At 38.6% G+C, this 15,463-nt stretch overlaps 1 protein-coding gene across 1 annotated transcript in view; it reads left to right on the forward strand.

The window, feature by feature from the left end:
* Positions 1–316: 316 nt before the first annotated feature.
* The window catches only part of PKHD1L1 (PKHD1 like 1), a gene marked incomplete at both ends in the record, with an annotated part of 151,486 nt that continues 136,339 nt past the window's right edge, over positions 317–15,463 (forward strand). Inside the window, 4 exons of the mRNA XM_082858454.1 lie at positions 317–389; positions 2,214–2,303; positions 11,252–11,396; positions 12,524–12,632. Coding sequence (XP_082714580.1) covers positions 317–389; positions 2,214–2,303; positions 11,252–11,396; positions 12,524–12,632 — 417 coding nt within the window. The remainder of the gene's footprint in view (positions 390–2,213; positions 2,304–11,251; positions 11,397–12,523; positions 12,633–15,463) is intronic.

The following is a 15,463-nucleotide window of genomic DNA, read 5'->3' on the forward strand; positions in this document are numbered from 1 at the left end:
GTTGACCTCTCTCGCCAAGGAAGTGGGGCTCTTACACCTGCGGAGGCAGCCGTGGGGCGTTAGCAACCAACTCTGAGTGTGGAGGTTCCATGGTTACTGACGGGCCGGGGCCGGCTGTGTTCCCGGGTGAGGGGGGCGTGCGTCTGCGCGTAAAGCCAGGAGGCGCCCGGGCGGGCGGGGGCGGGGCGGCCCTGGGGCGGCCGAGTCCGCCTGCGCGCGTGGGACGCGGCGGGCGCGCTAGCCAGCAGAGCCGGGGCGCTGGCGGCGGCGGCAGCGAGCGAGCGGCGGGCGTAGGCTCTGCGGAACTGGCGCCGCGATGGGACACCTGTGGCTTTGGGGGACGTGGGCCCTCTGGGGGCTGCTCCTGTGCGTCGCAGACCCCCGCACAGGTAACCCAGTTGGGACTCCAGGGAGGCAAGCCGGAGAGGTCCCTGTAGACACAACCCCCGCTGCCGGGGTCGCGGGAGAGGCTGCACCGTCTGGCACTGGCCCTGGGACGAGGCTGAGCGTGCGGCTGCATGGAGATCCTGGGGACTAGGTTAAGCTCTTGCCGCGAGGGTTGCTGCTTGAATTATGGAACCTCACCCCCTCCATCCCTGGTCACTCAGTTGAAAAAGAGACGGAAATTTGGCTGGGGCTTGGGGACGCAACCCAACTCCTCCCTTTTCTCACTCTTCTTGGGTCCCTTCCCCTTTGAAGGGAGGACAGGGTCTCCCAGTAAGATAGGAATGGGTCTTTGTGGCGGGTGTCAGTCATTTCCAAGGGCAGCTGCCCAGGGCCTTCAAAGTAATACCCAAGAGAGGGCTGGGAAGAGACTGATAAGATAAGAAATTGGAGTTGTCCGTGGAGATAACGGGGAGGATGAACCTGAGATAGGTGTGGAACCGCGCTTCTACGAGATAGGATCCAGCTCCCTCGCTGGAGTTTCCTACTCTTGGCTGTGGGCTGCTCGAAGTTACAAATGTGCCTGCAGCATGAGCAGCCTTGGAGCTCTTGCCAAAGACAGACCCACAGCGCAGAGTCATTGGGTCTGGGGGGTAGTCATCTTTATGCTGGAGAGCTTTTGCTATTGTAGGTGAAGTCCACACTAAACTTTTCTCAGGCAGGAATGAACTCAATCATAATTTCTTTACCTTTTTCTCATTCATCCGTTTCAAACAATTTAGGTGGCTTTTCTTTGTGTTCCCACTTAAATTTTTCCACCTATCCTGAGAATTTGTTACTGGATCTAATAATTACCAGATCTGTACAGTTTAAGCAGAAAATAAATCCTTTTAGCCATGATGTAACTTTGAGTTATTTTGAAGCATTAATTTCAGTTCACCAAAGAAGCTGCTCACTCACCCCTGTGTTTGCAGAGGCGCCTCTTTGTCTAGAAGTCTAGAAGTCTGTCTTTCCCGTAGTTGGTCCAGTCTAGCTAATTCATGTTTGCTCTCCCAGATGCAGCAGGAACACCCTTCTTTCAAGAAGCAGTGTGGATGAAATGCCCCTTCTTAGTCACGTGGCCCCTGTGCTCTCTTCTGTCACTCTGGGCTCCCTAAGCTGAGCTTTTGGAAAGTTGGGACTGTCACAGATTTTTAAATGCCCAGGAGCCTAACACTGTTTGTTGAATGAATTAGTGACCTTTACATTAAGAACTCACTGTCATCAGAAGGCTAAAAAGGTCCCAGAACTGATCTTCCCTGAAGTCTTACTCTGTCACAGAAAACAATTACTTCTTAAAACACAACATTCCTTTTTTGTACCTAGACTCTTCTTTCAATTTACCTGGCTTTGCATTTCTTATGGGCTTTGATAATGACCTATTTCTCCACAGAGCTATTTCTCCAGCACTGTCTGCTACTGTGTGGGCTGATAGCTGTAGTTACGGAACTGCAGCTAGCAGAGCACTACATGAAATTAAGGGTCTAATAAATGTTTTATAATATGATAGGTAAGAATAATGAAAATGATCATGTATTATTCCTCTTCTTTGTAGCATGTAAGACAGTGCTTTGCATAAAGCCAGTGAGTATTAACTAAGTTAATGACTGAACTCCCTGTCAAGTCACTGGTTAGTAATAGAACCAAAAATAAAACCTAGGTGTATTTACTTTCTGTCCTATAATCTCCATGATGTTTTTCTTACACCATTGTAATTTGTGGTACAAAATTTGGTGCTTGAAATGAAGTACTTGATGCTTTTACTTCTATTGTACTTTAATATCTTTCAGATGGCTCTAAAATAATTCCCAAAGTCACAGAAATAATACCTAAATATGGCAGCATAAATGGAGCAACAAGGCTGACTATCAAAGGAGAAGGTATTGTTGCCTTTTTTTTTTTCATCAGGGTTGAGGTATTTCAAAGGCTGTTTTACATTTAGAGATTTACGGTTTTTTAAAAAAATCCACTAGAGTTGCTCCTCCATTTGGCCAGAGGAGTGAAACTCTATCCTCTTTGACACCTAACAAAACCCCTGAAAGTCTCTATCAACCTGACCATCTGAATTTGTATCATAATTACTTGCTGAACTCCAAGGTCTGGAATATAATGATTGAATTGAAAGAAACCTCTTTAACCCAACTCTGCAGTTACTTACTTTGTTCTTCATGGGTCTAATAACATTTATCTTTATATTAAATATTACATTTTGGGGGGTTCTGGGAGTAGGATGTTAGTAGGAGGGTATGATAGAGAAATAGAATGGTAATGAATGGAGAAAGACAACTGAAAGCAAAGCTTTGGATCCCTTCTTCTGCCACCCAATCCTTATCATATGCTTCATCAAAACATGGGTTATGTATAACTCTCCTTCCCTCGTCTTGGGATGAAAACAAAGTAGGCAATTAGGGAATATATTTAATAAGCAACTGTTCCTAGGATTAAATAGAAATATGTGGTTCTTTTAGCCATTAGGCCTTTACGATCTAAATGATAGTAGTATTCAGATGCTTACAAATTTTTGAAGGATGGGAAAGAAAAATTTTTTAAGAATATTAATAAAAACTATTATTTAGTCTTCAAAATAAGAACAGTGAGAAGTTTTTGGAATCAGAAAATTGACAAAGCAAGATATTTAATAATTCTGTTGTATGTATTGAAATGTCTTTCAATACTTCTAAGTAAAATTTCTGTAGAATTTAATCTCAATGATATACTTGAAAATGGTTTGTGCCTCTAAATTGTGAACAATATGTTTTGGATTCAAGTGTGTTTTTGTTTTTTTAGAGTTAGACACTTGGAGACAATGTGTTTGTTAAAGACTTTTTAAAATGTCTTTATCCATAGCTCCCTTATATTGTATATTGCTGTTAACATTTGGTTAGATAGTGTGTTTGAAAGCTATTGGGTTTCTAACAGAGATTTAAATGCCATGAGAGAAATGTCCAAAACAAACAAACAAACAAAAAAACAATAAAATTGCTCAGCTATTTCCTTCTGCCTCAAGACCTGCACTTTTTCTGATCCAGGAACCATGGCTTGAGTTTAGGTACGTAAACTCAGAGCATCCCTAGTTAGAAATAGGAAAAAACAAAACAAACCATTCCATTCTTAAGGCATTTTGGAAGAACATCCTTATTAACCTAGCTATAATCTTTGCTCTTTGGTAGGCTTTCTGAGGCTCAGGAGTAATCCTCTTACTTAGGAAGCACAAAGTGTCACAGTGAATTTCTAGTTTTCCCATCAGTTTGTATTTCTGGATGCTTTTGGCAAAGAATTATAGAATAGTTATATCCTATTTGAATTGCAGGTACCTGCACCCCACCCTGATGTGTCTTCCCTCTCCTTGCTTTAACCAGACACTATAGGGACTGAAATTGTGATACCTTATGTCTTTCTAAGAGGCTGAGTCTAAATACTGTTTGGGGGGTATGATATATACAGAATGTGTGTAAAGTAATGATAATGAATTTACAAAACACACCAGACCTCCAAAGCTACATGAATGTGGTACTTGAACAAAGTTTATTTGGAGGAACTACATTCACATCATCCATCAGTGCTGTGTCTGACCCATACTCCATGTTTAGAATTGAATACAGAGATAATTTATTAATCACAGAAGAACACTTTCTAAATGGAATTGTAAATGCTGGATCACCTAAATGTTGGTCCCCTATGACTTTAAAATTTTTTATTTTTGTAAAGGCCACAATGAAAATGTAAAATAAATATTTGACTTGAGTTCTCTGAAATTCCACCCTCTGAAAGATCTATTGTTAATGTTTTTGTGTATTCAAATGACTTTTGTCTATTTTCACACCTAATGAAACTTTACAGGCAAAAATTTGCTACTGCATTACTTTGTTCTAAAGGCTATCTTCAGGAGCCAAAGATAAAATTTTACAATTATGTAAATATTATGTATTATGTATAATTTTACAATTATGCTGCCCAAGTAAAAGCGTTTTGAGGGCTTCCCTGGTGGCGCAGTGGTTGAGAGTCCGCCTGCCGATGCAGGGGACACGGGTTCGTGCCCCGGTCCGGGAAGATCCCACATGCCGCAGAGCGGCTGGGCCCGTGAGCCATGGCCGCTGAGCCTGCGCGTCCGTAGCCTGTGCTCCGCAACGGGAGAGACCACAACAGTGAGGGGCCCACGTACCGTAAAAACAAAAAACAAAAAAAAAGCGTTTTGAGCAGTGGCATGACTGTGGAAATCATTGTATTTCCTTCTAAGATGACTGATTGGATGAGGAGTGTTATCATTTTGATAAGTTCTGGAGTGTTTCTAACTTTATTGTGTTTATTACTTTATATTCATACCTTGTATTTCTCAATTGTCTTCTTTGATATTTATCTTTGTTAAAAAAAAAAATCTGTGAGCCGGAAGGAATAACTTTTTACTTTTGGTTCTTTTTTTTCTAGCTATTTCCATATTACAATGTCTAGCACATATATTGTTTAACTGAAGTGGTGAGTTATGTAATTTTTGCAATATTATGGAAAGCATATAGACTTTAGTCGGGTCCGACTGGCTTTCAGCTCCAACTTTGCCACTCCCACTAGGGGACTGGGACAAGTTTCTTCTCTAAGCCTCAGCTTCCTCCTCCGTGAAATGGGATATTAATTCCTACCTGTTGGGTCTATTATGAATATTGAAAAGGATGATGTATCTAAGGCACCTATACATAATATCTGCTCCATAATTTAGAGCTATTTTATATTTATTATTCTTTTGCATTTATCTTATACAGATGGTTTCATTCTTTAGAAGTTATGCTCCGTCACACTGCACCATTTTTTCCCATTGTTTTGAATGTTATAGCTTTTAAGTAGGTTTATACACTCTCGACCCTGCTTTTTTTTTTTTTTTTTTAACCAGAGAAACCCAAAACAGCCTGCATTGTACATGGCAACTGCTGGCTTTGACAACACATGCATTTTTCGTGATAGCAGCACAGGCTGCTATCAGGAGACCCAGGTTTGGGTGCCTGGCAAATTCTGTCTCCAGTTTTTCTGCAAAAGGAAAAAAATACATCAACATGTCAGGAATTTCCATCTGAAGCCTCGACCTTTTCTGTTTCCAGGGTACACCCATCCCTTCCTGTAATCTTTGTGCTTTGGAGTACTTCCAGAGTTATCTTCTTTATACCCAATTATTTATTTAGAATTATACTTTTAAATTAAAATTATTTTTTTAAAGGTGATTCCTTTCTATTGCTTTTTAACTCTCTGGAGCTAGCTACAAAATTAGAAATATTTCTGTAGTTTTTTTTTTTTCACTAAAATTTATAATGAGAATATTTACAAATCTTATTGATTTGGTTCATATTTTCCTATATATTTTACTCCCAGGAAATATATATATATATATATATATATGACATATATATCACATATATATGAGACATATATATGTGTGTGTATATATACATACATACACATATAATATTAAAACAATTCCTAAGCTAAAAACAATATATATCATCTTTTGTTGGCGTTATTTTTTTTAATTGTTTTTTTCTTAGGAATGCTGAAGAACAGATCTGCTGTTACCATATCACTGATGTGACATATGCCTAATAGGAAAACAAACACATGTATCACTTCCTGAGCCACGCTACAAGTAAAACTTTCTATTCTTTAGTTAGTTGCCAGCAGCCCTTCTGTGTATTCCAAACTCAACGTGAACGCCAAAGATAAGCAGAAATTGGCAAAAGGAAAGAGTGGTTTTACAAATAGCTTGCTTTTCTGTGTTTTCATGTATCTTTTCACAATTCCATTTCAGCAGTAACTGCCTTCCTATATTCAATACTGCAAACTCAATGCAAATATGTTTCACATGTTAAATTGATATGTTTGTACTTTAGCCTATGCTGGATGAGTCCTGTTCGGTTAAGTTTTAAGCTTAGAATAAGAGAGCAGTGTTTATTAAAATCCCTATCTTTTGTTGAGTTTCTGCTTACTTCTTCTATGTATAAAGAATAGGAGAGGAGCTAAGAACATAGGGTCTGGAGGAAGTTACGTTGGATAACTGGAAATAGCTTTGTAATGTGCATTTTTAAATATTACTTTCTCTGAATATCACAGGGGTGCCAAGCTGGCATCTACAACCTGGGTTTGAATCCTGGCCACCCACTTATTTGTTCTGTTATTTTTTAAAAAACGGTATTAATACTGACTAATAATAACTATTTTGTGACTTATTATATAATAAGGATATATATTAATTGAGCTTTTAACCTGTGAGCCAGGTACCATGTTAAGTACTATATATAAATTCTCATTTAGTCTTCCTGATAATTCCTGCTAAGTAGATTATTATGGTCATTTTCCTGGTGAGGAGAGTAAGACTGAGAGAGTTTATGTCTAAAACTAATGCTCAAGTTCATACAGCAAGGAATTCACTGGAGCTGGGATTCCAACCCAGGATGTCAGGGTCCAAATGCCATTTCTTGTACACAACACTGTCACCTAACATGCAGTGTTAACCAGAGCTGTGGCACAGGGCTATGGCATTTGATGAACATTTGGCATAGCGAAACCCTACTTCCAGTCCTGTGTTAAACCAGGCAGTATTCATGTTGTCTCATAGACCTTTGTAGAACACTGAAAATGTTCAGTAATTTAAAAAGCCACACCACAAACCTTTGGCAACCCCAGTTCAGCCACTTTAACTAGTAAAGGTTAATGTGAGCACGTGTTGTAGTGGTGATTGTTTGTTGAAACATACTTGAAAACTACTGACAATTTAAGGTAAATACCTAATATTTATTTTTTTCTAACATTAATAATATAAATACTTAGGATTTAGAGTTTAGTGTACCTCTCTAGGTTAACCTTTTTTTCCTGCTGATTTTATTATTGTACTGTGGGACAATGTGATCTGTAGCTAATTAAGTTATGACAGTTACATAGCTTATACATTTACACTAATGACATGGATGCAGATCTTTTAGTGTAAAAGAAAATGTTTCATAATTTCAAAAATATTTTAGTCATCAATATGGCTATATTGGTTTCTTAATCTTTAGAATTTGTGATATTCAGAGAAAAATAGTATGTAAAAATGCACATATTTTTAGAACTCAGAATTTAGGGATTTTAGATTTTGAAGTAATCTGGGCAAAACATGTTTTTTTACTAATTTGACTTTATTCAAAAAATATGTTATAACCTAGACAACTTTGTAGATTCACTGTGCATACTAGAATAGTATTAAGTACCTTTTTAACATTTTTATTAGAATACTTAATTTTAGGATTTAATCAATAGAACATTATCCGATTATCTTACTCATAGGTTTTATTTCTTGGGTTTATTTCAGAATTGAATGTGGTTTCAGCAATATAAAATACTTTAAAAATTATTTTATTGAAGTATAGCTGATTTACAATGTTGTGTTAATTTCTGCTGTGCAGTAGAGTGATGCAGTTATACATATATATGTATATATACATTGTTTTTCATATTCTTTTCCATTATGGTTTATCACAGCATATTGAATATAGTTCCCTGTGCTGTATGGTAGGACCTTGTTGTTAAAATACTTTTATGTGGCATAAAAATAATTGATGTTTACTTCCAAATCTAGTTTGAATTTTCATATATTTATAGTAAGATTAAAATAATCTTCTGCTCTGTTTCACATCATCCATTTCTCAGTTTCTGTTGGATCATACCCATCAGCATGCAAACATACTATTTCACCCACCTGAAAAAAAGCAAAAGCAAAATCATCAACTGTCCCCTTGGTCCACACCGCCCCCTTCAGCTACCCCATTTCTCTGCTTCCCTTTACAGTAAAACTCTTTTAAAGGTTACCAGTATTGGTACTCTTTACTTATTTTCCTCTGTCTTCTCTTGAACCCATGCCAAGCAGTCATTTATACATTGCTCACTGAAACAGCATCTTCACCCCTGCCCCCAGTCTATCCTCACCCTGCCCCATTCTATTTTTGGAGCGGCAGCTTGTGAATCTTGAAAAGTATAAGTTAGCTAATACCACTTCTCTGTTTTAAAGCCTCCAATGTTTCCACACTCATAAAGACAATCTAAATGCCTCCATTTCTAATCTCATCTCCTACTGTTTCTCCTGACTCATACTAATGCAACCACACTTGTTAAGTCTTGAATCCACAAACATGCTCCCACCACAGGGACTTGGAACACCCTGTTCTAACTAAAATGTATTTCCCATAGATATTCTCATGGCTTACTCCTTCTGAAAAGCTTCCATGACCATCTATGACAAGCGCCTTCTTGGCATCACCTCTGGTATCATAAATGTTGCAAAGTATTCCCTGGGCTTTTAATTTACTTTCAATGTCAGCCTCCCTGGTAGGCAGAGCTGTGAGTAGTATACATCGTCAGTAACTTTATAAGGAGGAAAAGGTGGTCCAAAGTAAAGATATACATCAGCTCCTGGGCTGCGGCAGATGACTTGACTAGTACAAGATTGGAAAATCAGAAATAAGAAAGTCTTGGAAAGAGACTGGTGAATGCGCTCACGATAGCATGCAAATCTATAGGTCTCAAGTTAATTTCCACAAGAGAGTATCTCCAGCAGAGGAAATGGAACAACTAGGTCGATTGGATGACTTGTTCAGGAGCTTCTCTCCTTGGCCACCTGAGTGCTTGTGCAATGGGCCTCTGAACAGAGGGCCATTGGTGAAGGCTGTGCATGGACCAACACCAGGGACTCCCTTTTACCAACACTAAGCTACCTACCGCTGTTGCTGAATACCTCTTCTGTCAGTAGCAGAGACCAATACTGACTCTCAATGGGGACTGTCCCTCAAGAAGTACACCCAGCCACTCAGTGACAAGTCGACTGCATCACTCTCCTTCCCTCATTGACAAGCAGAGATTCACTGTTTCTGGAACTGACACCTATTCCAGATATGGGTTTTGCCTTCTCTTTCCACCATGCCTCTGCCAGCCTCATCTCCTGAGAGCATACAGAGTCTGAATTACTGCCATGAGATGCCATAAAACAGGGCCTCAGAACAAGGAACGTATTTTATAGTGAAAAAGTAGTGATAATGGACACATGACCATGAACCCTGCATCACCCTGAAACATGTGGCCTAATAGAATGATGGAACAGCCTACAAAAGGCAAGACTAAGAACCCAGCTTGGGAACAACATCCTGTGGAGTGGGACGCTGTGCTCCATCATGTGCCACATGCACTGAGCCAATGGCAGATCCACACTGTTGTCTCCCAACAGATAGAATACATGGAGCTGGGAGTGAAGGGTTATTCCCTGTCATTATCACTCCCAGTGATCCAAAAATTGAATCTGTGCTTTCTGTCCTTGCAATTTTAGGTTCTGCTGGATTCTGGGTCTGAGTTTCCAGATAGAGGATGCTTCTGCCAGGGGTCCCAATATGGGTTCCACTGAACTGAAACTACCACTACTAACCGATCAGTTTGAATTGAGCAAACATAAGTAGTAGACTGGTAGAGATTGTCCATTCTGATGATTGTGAAGAGGGAGGGTTGCTTTCACCTAATGCAGTTAAGGAGAAGTATGTCTGGAATTCACGGTATTCCTGGAGCATCTCTTGGCTTCCATGTGCAGTGATAACTGAATAGGCATAGGTGGCAACCACAACCAAACACGGGCAAGGCAACTTTGGGCTCAGATCCTCAGGACAAAGGTTAGCATCACTCCATTAGCTGAAGCGCTGGCTAATGGTTAGGGAAATTACAATGAGTGATAGAGAGGGGACATGCATATTAATTATAGCCTCAGGACCAGTTGTATTACTGTGGCCTGTTGCATGTCCCACTAACCCTCTTGTATGAAATCTTCAGCAGAACTCTTAGGTGGCCACTGCCTTGTAGACCTGACAATGGCTTGTACTTAAAAGTAGGGCCTGAGCATATCTGTATGGTACAAGGAATCAACTGTGTCAGATGCCTTTCTTACTCAGCCTCACATCCTGGTTCCCGCCTCTTATTCTAGCCACAGAAGTGGCAAAAAGTTCCCCATGTACTTTGACTCCATCTGTGCTTCCAGCTCTAGCCTCCAGGTCCCACAGCATGTCTTTGTCCCAGGGCTTCTTTGATGCAGTGACTTGGGACGTTGGAACCCAGATGGCATATACCTATGTGCAGCCTGAAAGTGCAGGAAAAGCCATTTCCCCCACGGGGAGCTGTCAGCTAATGGGACAGGATTTGATGAATAAATGCTTCTTCCCATTGATTCTTTGCTTCTGAGAGGCAGTCTATATTTTCCTTAAAAGTCTTTTCCAGCAAGATTGAACCCCAGCTGTTTTCAGTGGTGTCCAGGTTTTCTTCTTCAGGTTTTCTTCTTTCTTGTCCCTAAGGGATCACCACCCAAATAAACTATCTACTTGCAAGTCCTTACCTCACATTTTGCTTTATAGGTACTCAAGGTAAGGACCCCATGTCTTATAAAATCGTATTCCCTTTGTCTCCTCTTTCTATGCCCTTTAGCCTGCTGTTTTCATAGTAGTTATCTCCACTAGACATAGCATCTGGTGGTATATATTTGTATATTGTCTGTTTCTCCACCCCTCCCCACCCTATTACTGGGATATAAGCCATTTGATTACAATGCACTTAACAACCTGACAAATAATAGGTTTTCAAGCATTGCTTTTATGAATAAATTAATTAAAGGCTAATTTTCATGTTTCCAAAGAGGATTACAATCATAGAGGTGAATATGAAATAGATTAATTGCTGACATCAGTACTATTTCTTATTATTTATTCAGTGATTCAATACGAAATAAGTGTTGGATCTTTGAAAACAGAGTTCCATTAATAATAATTGAGTGCTTTCATTCTTCCAGGTTTTGCTCAAGCAAACCAGTTTAACTATGGAGTTGATAATGCTGAGTTGGGAAACAGTGTGCAATTAGTTTCTTCTTTCCGATCAATTTCTTGTGATGTAGAAAAAGATTCAAGTCATTCAACTCAAATTACATGCTATACTAGGTATGTTCTAAAGTATCTTTAATAAAATCATTTTCATCATATCAGAACCACAGTTATGCATATTAGTATTATAATAGTTTTATCACTCTGGCTATTACAATAATGTTTTTCTGATTATCAGCTATTTTTTTTCAACTATTATTTTTGATTTCATGATGTTTAGACTATTTTATACCTTTATTATATTCAGTTATAATACTCTTTCCATATATTGGCATGATCAAAATATATTCTAGGGCTTCCCTGGTGGCGCAGTGGTTGAGAATCCGCCTGCCGATGCAGGGGACACAGGTTCGTGCCCTGGTTGGGGAAGATTCCACATGCCGCGGAGCGGCTGGGCCCGTGAGCCATGGCCGCTGAGCCTGTGCGTCCGGAGCCTCTGCTCCGCAACGGGAGAGGCCACAACAGTGAGAGGCCCGCATACGGCAAAAAAAAAAAAAAAAATACTATATCCTTTCCCAGGTTATTAGAGCTACTATCATTATTGATCCTTTTTAGAAGATAAATGGCCACTATTAAATTGTGATGATGCTCTTCAAAATATCAAAATTATGCCTTCCTGTCCAGTTTGATTAATTTTGTTCAGAATCTTGACATAGTCATTAAGATTAAAGATGATCATTTTGTAGATTGACATTTCAAGTTCTTTACTATCAGCTCAAATTGATGTTTGTTATTAGCAACTTAGGAGAAAAAAATTAATCATTGTAAATGACAACTTTCAATACTGAGACAGGTAGCCCATATTTCAGAGGATTCCATCTACATTAGGGTGTTTTTCAGCTTACTTAGGGAGAAACATTATTAAAACTTTTTAAAAAGTAAAGCATAAAATAATTGTACCGAGATGATATGTTACTATTTTAAATGATTATTATTACACTTGTTTTCCTTTTCAGTAAGCACCAATGCATTAGTCAGAATAAGCATTAGCCTGAGGTCTATGATGTTAGAATTTGCAGTACAGAGTTCAGGATGGAGATCATCTTTCCATAATATAAAATTGAATTTAATTGTACAACAATTAGAATTTCAGATACTTTTGTTCAAAAATGACATGTACATTAATGCTATACATTAAATAACAGAGTTTTGCATTCCTTATGTGTTCTTCATTTGCTTTCCAGAGCAATGCCAGAAGATTCCTACACTATTAGAGTCAGTGTGGATGGGGTTCCTATTTCAGAAAATAATATCTGCAAAGGTCACATCAACAGCTGGGCCTGCAGCTTCAATGTACGTGGCATCTCCTCTCGTATAAGTGATCGTACGCTTTCTTTCTTGTGGAACTGGGTTTTTATTTTTTAATTTTACAGATTGTTATCTATTTCCACATTAAATAATTTACTAGCATGTAGCTAAGTTTAATTTCACCCACTGTTAATTATCTTCTATAGTAATGGAAGCTCTTTTATCATTTCGTGTTTACCTTTTTAAGTTAATTTTATTAATGAATTAAACTTGTATACTTCCAAACTATTTTCTTGTTCATACTATTTTTTCTCTTTCTCCATTTCTGCTTTTAGTTTGATTTTCCTTTTTCTGTTTTCATCAGACTCACCTTCATTTTAAATAGAGACATAACTCTTCCCTTTCTTTGTACTTTCTAATGCAATGAGATAAGGTGTGACTGCATGCAGCACAGAGCCATTCAAAATTTAGTTACCCTAAATATAGGTGTTCATTATAATAAATTTTCTTCTAAGGACCATCGCATATATTTTAAAAAATTGTATTTATGCTTTAAGTTGTCAATTACCAAGTGCTGTAACGTTCCAGTGTAAGATGAAATGCTGAGGAAATTAGTTATGACTTCTGTCCTCAAGAAGCGTCTACAGTTCCCAAATATATTGCCAAATATGAATCCCAAATATCTCTGGCTCCCTTCTCTCTCCTTAAATGTGGAGCCATCTTTTGTTTCCTAGAATAAAATGCCAGAATGGCTCCAAAGCAACCTAAATTCAACAAATCTCAAACTGGACTTCTCGTATTCCTCCTTAACCCTACTTTTTGTCTGGTATTTCTCACACATCTCAAGCTAGAAACCTGTTACATCCTTGGTTTCTCCCTTTCCTTCATCTTCAGCCCCAAACCATGATGATCCTACCCTGCAAATTAGCTCTAAAGTTCGTCGTCCCCTTATCTTCTTTCCTGACATGGCCTTGGTTTTGATTCTGGCCTTGTCATTTCTCACCCATTATCGCTGTAGCCTGTTGGTCTCTCTGTCCTTCTTCATTACACTGTTCACATGCAACATTCAAGACCATGCACGTTATTATTCCTTTCCCCTGTTCTAAAGAAGAAACATATTATTTCTAATGTATGTACAAATAATGTTTTATATGATTTATTGTGATATTTATAATAATAGGCTTCTTAATTAGAAATATATTTATAGCTATTTCTGAATAAAGTTTAACTATCAATATTCTCTATTTATTGATAATTCTTACAATGGAAGATGAGAATTTAGCACCTATATTCTTACATCTATTAACTTGTACTGTGTAACACAACTCGCAAGCTTAGCTTCAAGCAGCAATAATTTATATTGCTTATGTAGCCATGGATCAGCTGTGTGGTTCTTCTGTTCTGGGCAGAGCTAGACTGATCTCTGTTGGACTTGCTCGTGTGGCTGTGGTCAGCTGCGCATTAGGTAGGAGGCTTTGCTGCTCTCGGCTAGGTGCTTTCACATTTGGGAGGCCTCAGCTGGAACAGCTGAGCTGATTAGGCTTTGTTCTATATAGTGTCTGTACCCTCCAAAAGTAGCCCAGAGTTATTCATATGATGGAGGCAGGGATCCCTCAGGAGAGCAGAAGTATGCAGGGAGCCTTTAGCCCTAGGCTCAGAAATGTCACGCTCCTTGAATCACATTCTAATGGCTGAAACAAGTTCCAAGGCCAGTCCGTATTCAAGCCTCCATCTCTTGATGGGAAGAGCTGCAAAGACATTGCAGGTGAGGATACAGGGAGAGGAAAATTATAGCCATGTTTGAGATGAAACTGCTACCCCTTCCCACCTCCAACACACACAGATATCCTACCACTCCTTCTCTCAATTAGATTTGCCCCAGTTTTGGTTAGATCAATATTCATAACATGATTATGTCTGTATAAGTAATATTCATAGCTGAAACAAGTACTGTACTGTGACTACATTTCTCTCTCATACAGTATTTTGTTTTGCTTGGAGTTAATAACTGGGTTTTTATGTGTGTGTAGATATTTGCCTAGTTTTCTGTGTATCAAACTCTGCACCAGAAATATGACATTTTTTCAATGTATTTAAATCATTAGGTAATTTATCAAATCATCTTTGCCTAAAAGACATCACTCCTGAATTCTTCTGTGCTCCTTCTCCAGTCTGGACAGCCTATTCTCTAGATGTGCTGCACAGCAGTCAATCATCATGGGGTCTCCCTTTACCAGCTTTCTGGGGACTTCCTGCCTCTCTCCCTCATGTCACTGCTTGCTCCCTAAATCTTATGTCTTCCTTTTTCTTGATTTACTACTTCCTCATGTTAGTTGAGCAAAGTGTACTTAGAAAATAAACTCCTTCTACTAATAGGTTAAAATAAAATCCTTCCAATACTAAAACTTCCATGCTACTCTCACATTTGGTTGACAGTTTAGTTGGGTATAGAACTCTAGTTTGGAATTTTGAAATCATATCTCCATTGTTTCTTGGTCCTGTGTCTTAAACAACCCATGGTGAAGGATCATCGTTTTAAGAATTTCCAGTCTGTTGTGGCTCAATATTATGTAAAATACAATAAAAATGTCACAGCAATGTCCAGTTGTTTTAAACGTCTCTAAGTGCTTACCCTTACTTTTTGTTCTTATCAGGACCAATAACTTTTGCACACTTTTATTGGGTTGTTTAAAACCCTTTACAAAATTGCATACTTGTAGCATCTAATTCTCATACTATTTTCTGATTTTATCTTTAATACTTTTTATCATTATCCTTGACTGCTGTTATTATGCAGGTTAATTATTCTTAATTTTCAGAACCTTCTCCCTCATTTTCTATTTTCTATAAAATAACTTGCTCTGCCATCTTCATTG

This window comes from Leucopleurus acutus (assembly GCF_964270905.1).
Source record: "Leucopleurus acutus genome assembly, chromosome: 17".
Classification (NCBI taxonomy): domain Eukaryota; kingdom Metazoa; phylum Chordata; class Mammalia; order Artiodactyla; family Delphinidae; genus Leucopleurus; species Leucopleurus acutus.